The sequence below is a fragment of the Bidens hawaiensis genome, unplaced genomic scaffold (assembly GCF_021521415.1).
Source record: "Bidens hawaiensis isolate Kalapana, Puna unplaced genomic scaffold, B.hawaiensis_p1.1 tig00066317_1, whole genome shotgun sequence".
Classification (NCBI taxonomy): domain Eukaryota; kingdom Viridiplantae; phylum Streptophyta; class Magnoliopsida; order Asterales; family Asteraceae; genus Bidens; species Bidens hawaiensis.
The window spans coordinates 1-4,285 of NW_027501805.1; the positions used below are offsets into that span (position 1 = coordinate 1).

Sequence of the window (4,285 nt, forward strand, 5' to 3'; positions counted from 1 at the left end):
ACTTGCGAAATGGTGATGACTTAATAAGATTGTTGCGTGAACTTAACGTGGTACAAAGACAAGTGTCACGTCTGCATGTCGAACTTCAAGGTCGGAAGGTAAGTTTGTTCATTTAAATTGAAGTCTTAATGTTATGGATTCTAATTATACATCTTATGTTCAAAGTTTGTTACTTTTAAGCAAATAAAGCGAGTTTTTCTTTGTTCGAATTTTTCAGGTCGATATGAATATAGCTCACTTGACACATGTGAGTGAAATGGAGAAAAAGATAGAAACATTAGCAAGGATCACTACCATATTGAAAGGTGTTATTCGGAATAAGGTGATATTTTCGTTTTATTTTTTTTATATATATTTATGATAAATGGGCTGACTACGGTTCAAGCTTTGTCCCAACGGGTCAAATGTGAAAATTAACTAAAAAGGGAACAAGTCAAATGGGTGGAACTAGGCCTAAAATTACTGCAAACGGACACGAATAGAGCATATATGTGTTCATATGTTCGACTGTAACCGAACAAAGATGAACACCAACGAGGTTTTCTTGTTAGTTCATTAAGAAAGTGAGTGTGTTCTTTTTCGTTTGTTAATAGTATACACGAACATTCATAATCGTAAGCGGACAAACATAACTGAGTGAACACCATTTAAAATTAAACATGAGCATAAATATGTTGACCTAAAGATCTATTAAAACTAAGCCAAACTGCAATATGCCTAAAAATTTCATTGGATATATAAGCATTAAGCAACCAAACTCAAACCAATGTTAAACATAATTGAACTTAAACGAAATAAGATAAACGGACACTCACGAGCAAAATGAACCAAGTAGACATGTGTTGATGTTTGTTCATTTAACTATATTGAAAAAAAATTATGTTAGTTCGTCTATTAATTAAACAAACATAAAACAAGCATTGCTGCTACTAAACGTTTGATTCATTTACAGTCCTATGTGGAACAGATTGAAAGTCATCTAGATTCATTAAAATTTATATAATTCTGCTACATCACTATATGAAAAGATTGTATGAATATCTTTTTAATCATATAGTTCTAATTTTGACTTGCAGGATCGTATAATAACCCGTCTTCAACAACCATTTCCGTTAGAATTCATTCATGTTGAAGCAGAATATCAGGTTAGTTATCTTGATACAAGATTGATGTGTACTTTTTTCACTAAATATTTTCTTTCAAAATATTAATTTTTTTAATTATTTGGGTTTTTTTGCATGGAGTAAACAGAAAGAATTCTCTGAACTATTAAGGAGTGCTGCTAACGATTATGGCAGTCTTACAGCTTCGGTTTCTGATCTCCATTGGACCACAAACTTTAGGGAACCTCCATCTATATGGAAGGTATGTTTACAAAACCTTCTGAATGAGAGAGGTGAAAAAATGAACAGGTTGGTAACGGGTTTTGGCTAAATGAGCCGGGCCGAAACACTTTTTGTTCAGAAGAATACATTGTTTTGAAAATAGTCGCTATTTTAAATATGATCACAACAATGTGTTATTTCTATAAAGAAAATTAGTAAAATATTTTAGGCCTTCTGTGTCTGGTTCGACAAGTTTGACCATTTAGAGATGAAACATGCCCAAGGCTTGGATTTCGGTTTTCATTGAAATTTTAGTAGTTTGCCCAAATATTCTAGCTCAAGCGTATAATAATTAGTTAATTATATTAAACAAAAAGATTAAGGCCCAAATTCATTATTTTTAGGCCAATTTTTTTATCCAAACTTTTGAGCTCAAATGGTGAAATCGAAACCTAGCAGTTCTCAAAAAACTCAAAAAGGAAAATTTTGGTTTTTGGTTCTGTTTGAGCCCAAAACCAACTTCTAACCCAAGTCAACCCATTTATAGATGAGTGGGTCACATTAGCTACTTGTATTTTTTTTTATAAACAGACATAAATTAAATTACATCTTTTATAACAGACATAAATGAAATTACTTGGATGAAGTTTAAATTGTATTTAAGATGATGGCTCGATATTGGAAGCAGGAGATGCTTCGTCCTATCTATGTGGCGTTGATGTCATGTACGGGATACTTTGGAGCAATGTCAGCCATGAGGGAATCTTTTGAAACTCTTCAAAAGTTAAGGGTAGGCCCTATGAATTCACCGACATCAAGATATCATTCTAAGAGGACCTCACCAGCGGGAAGTGAATGGAGCCATGACGATTTGGAGCTTAGGAGCCTAGATATGCAGGCAGATGAGGACCGAGAAGGGGAGTTTGAAAATGATACTGATGTAGATGATATGAATGGTGGAAGATCATCGAGTGAGGGGACGACTTCATAGTTAAAAGTTTATTCAACGAGCGTGTGAGTGTGTGTTACGACGCTAAAGGCAGTTTTGGCTTTATTACTACTTTTGAGTGGAAATATGTGTTTTTGACATGGTATTGAATAATGGAATCAAATCAGGAAAAATCCCTCTGCCATCGGTTACACTGTTGTAACACATATAAGGCTTGTTATGATTTCCACTGATTATATGAATATGAAATATGATGACAATTGGTGACAAGTGCCAATGATTTAAGCCCAAACAAAGATTTTTTTGTAGTGATCGATGTCTCTTCAAATGTTTTTTGTTTTTTATTACTCATTTTTGTAAAAGGAAACAAGTCAAATGGGTTGAACTAGGCCTGTATTTCTGTAAACGAACACGAACAGAGCATTTTCGTCTTCGTTCATTTAACTTTAACCAAACAAACGATAAACACGAACGAGGTTTTCTTGTTAGTTCATTTACAAGTGTTCCTTTTCATTTTTTATGTGCATTTGTTTATAGTATAAACGAACGGCTCACAAACGTAAGCGGGCGAACATAATTAAGTGAACACTAGTTAAAAGTAAACATGAGCTTATACGTTGACCTAAAGATTTACTAAAACTAAACTAGACTGCCATACGCCTATGAAGTTTCATTGGATATGTAAGCAACCGAACTTAAATAAATGTAAACTAACAAACATAAATAAACCTAAACGAACACTCACGAGCATAAATGAACAAAGAAGACATGTGTTGCCGTTTAACTATATTGAAAAAAAAAATCATGTTCGTTCGTATATTAATTAAACGAACATAAACAAACATCCTGCCACTAAATGTTCTACTTGTTTACAAGCATAGGTGGAACATATTGAAAGTCATCTAGATTCATTGACTTTATAAAATTTTCCTACATCACTATATGAAAAGATTGTACAATATATATATATTTTTTTTGACTTGCAGAATCGCATAATAACCCGTCTTCAACAACCGTTTCCGTTAGAATTCATTCCTCTTGAAGCAGAATATCAGGTTAGTTATCTTGACACATGAAAGATGTGTACTTTATTCGGTAAAGATTTTCTTTGAAAATATGAATTATATAATTTTTGGGTTTTTTAATCATGGAATAACAAAAATAATTCTCCGAACTATTAAAGAGTGCTGCTAACGATTATGGCAGTCTTACGGCTTCGGTTTCTGATTGAGAGAGGTGAAAAAATGAACGGGTTTGGGCTAAAAGGGTCGGGCGAATCCCAACATTGTTTTGAAAATAGTCTGTATTATAAATATGATCACGATTCACATTGTTATTGTTTCGATCAAAAATTAACGAACTAACTTTTGATCAAATTAGTGAGTGAGGTGGAGTGCTTGATGGTAAAATGAATGAACACAGAGATATGATCACGAGGGAAAAAACCCTTGATTATGATAATCTTGTCTCGGTCAAAAATTATCAACGTAATCTTTGGTCGAATTGCTCCGGTCAAAGATTGACAATGTAATCTTTGGTCGAATTGGTACTTGATTATAATAATCTCCGGCACAAAAAACTCCCGAACGGTGAAAACTATCACCGTCAATATTATTAATAGTAAAACATGGTGATTACAAGAGGTGGAGCTGATGAGTGATCGTAAGCTATATGTTACAGTGTTTGCTAGTAAGCTAAGTCGTGAGAGTGTGTGTTCTAGTGATATTATCAGCTCGTTTATATAAGATAAGGTTACAACTGTTATCCCGAACAATCCGGAAACCCTAGACTATTTCTTCAATAATCCGTTGCTTGCCCACGTTCCATTTGACGAAGTTCAAGCACTAGCCGTTGTAAGTCCACGTTCATATCAGCATATTTAACACGTGATCTTTTCTGCAAAACAAAGAAAAATAATATAGGACAATTGAATTAGTCAAACCTCATCCTCGGAATATTAGCGTTGACGGGATAGCTCAAAATCCTTGAATCGTAGCTCATCCTGAGGATA

The 4,285-nt window shown here is 33.8% G+C and overlaps 1 protein-coding gene across 1 annotated transcript; it reads left to right on the plus strand.

The window, feature by feature from the left end:
- Nucleotides 1–5: 5 nt before the first annotated feature.
- On the plus strand, nt 6–2,349 carry LOC143604727 (AUGMIN subunit 2-like; the record flags this gene model as incomplete). The annotated part of the gene is made up of 5 exons (XM_077081121.1): nt 6–98; nt 218–322; nt 1,077–1,145; nt 1,252–1,365; nt 2,014–2,349. Coding segments are annotated over 5 exons (684 nt in total), but the record flags the coding sequence as incomplete, so codon positions are not given.
- Nucleotides 2,350–4,285: the final 1,936 nt, after the last annotated feature.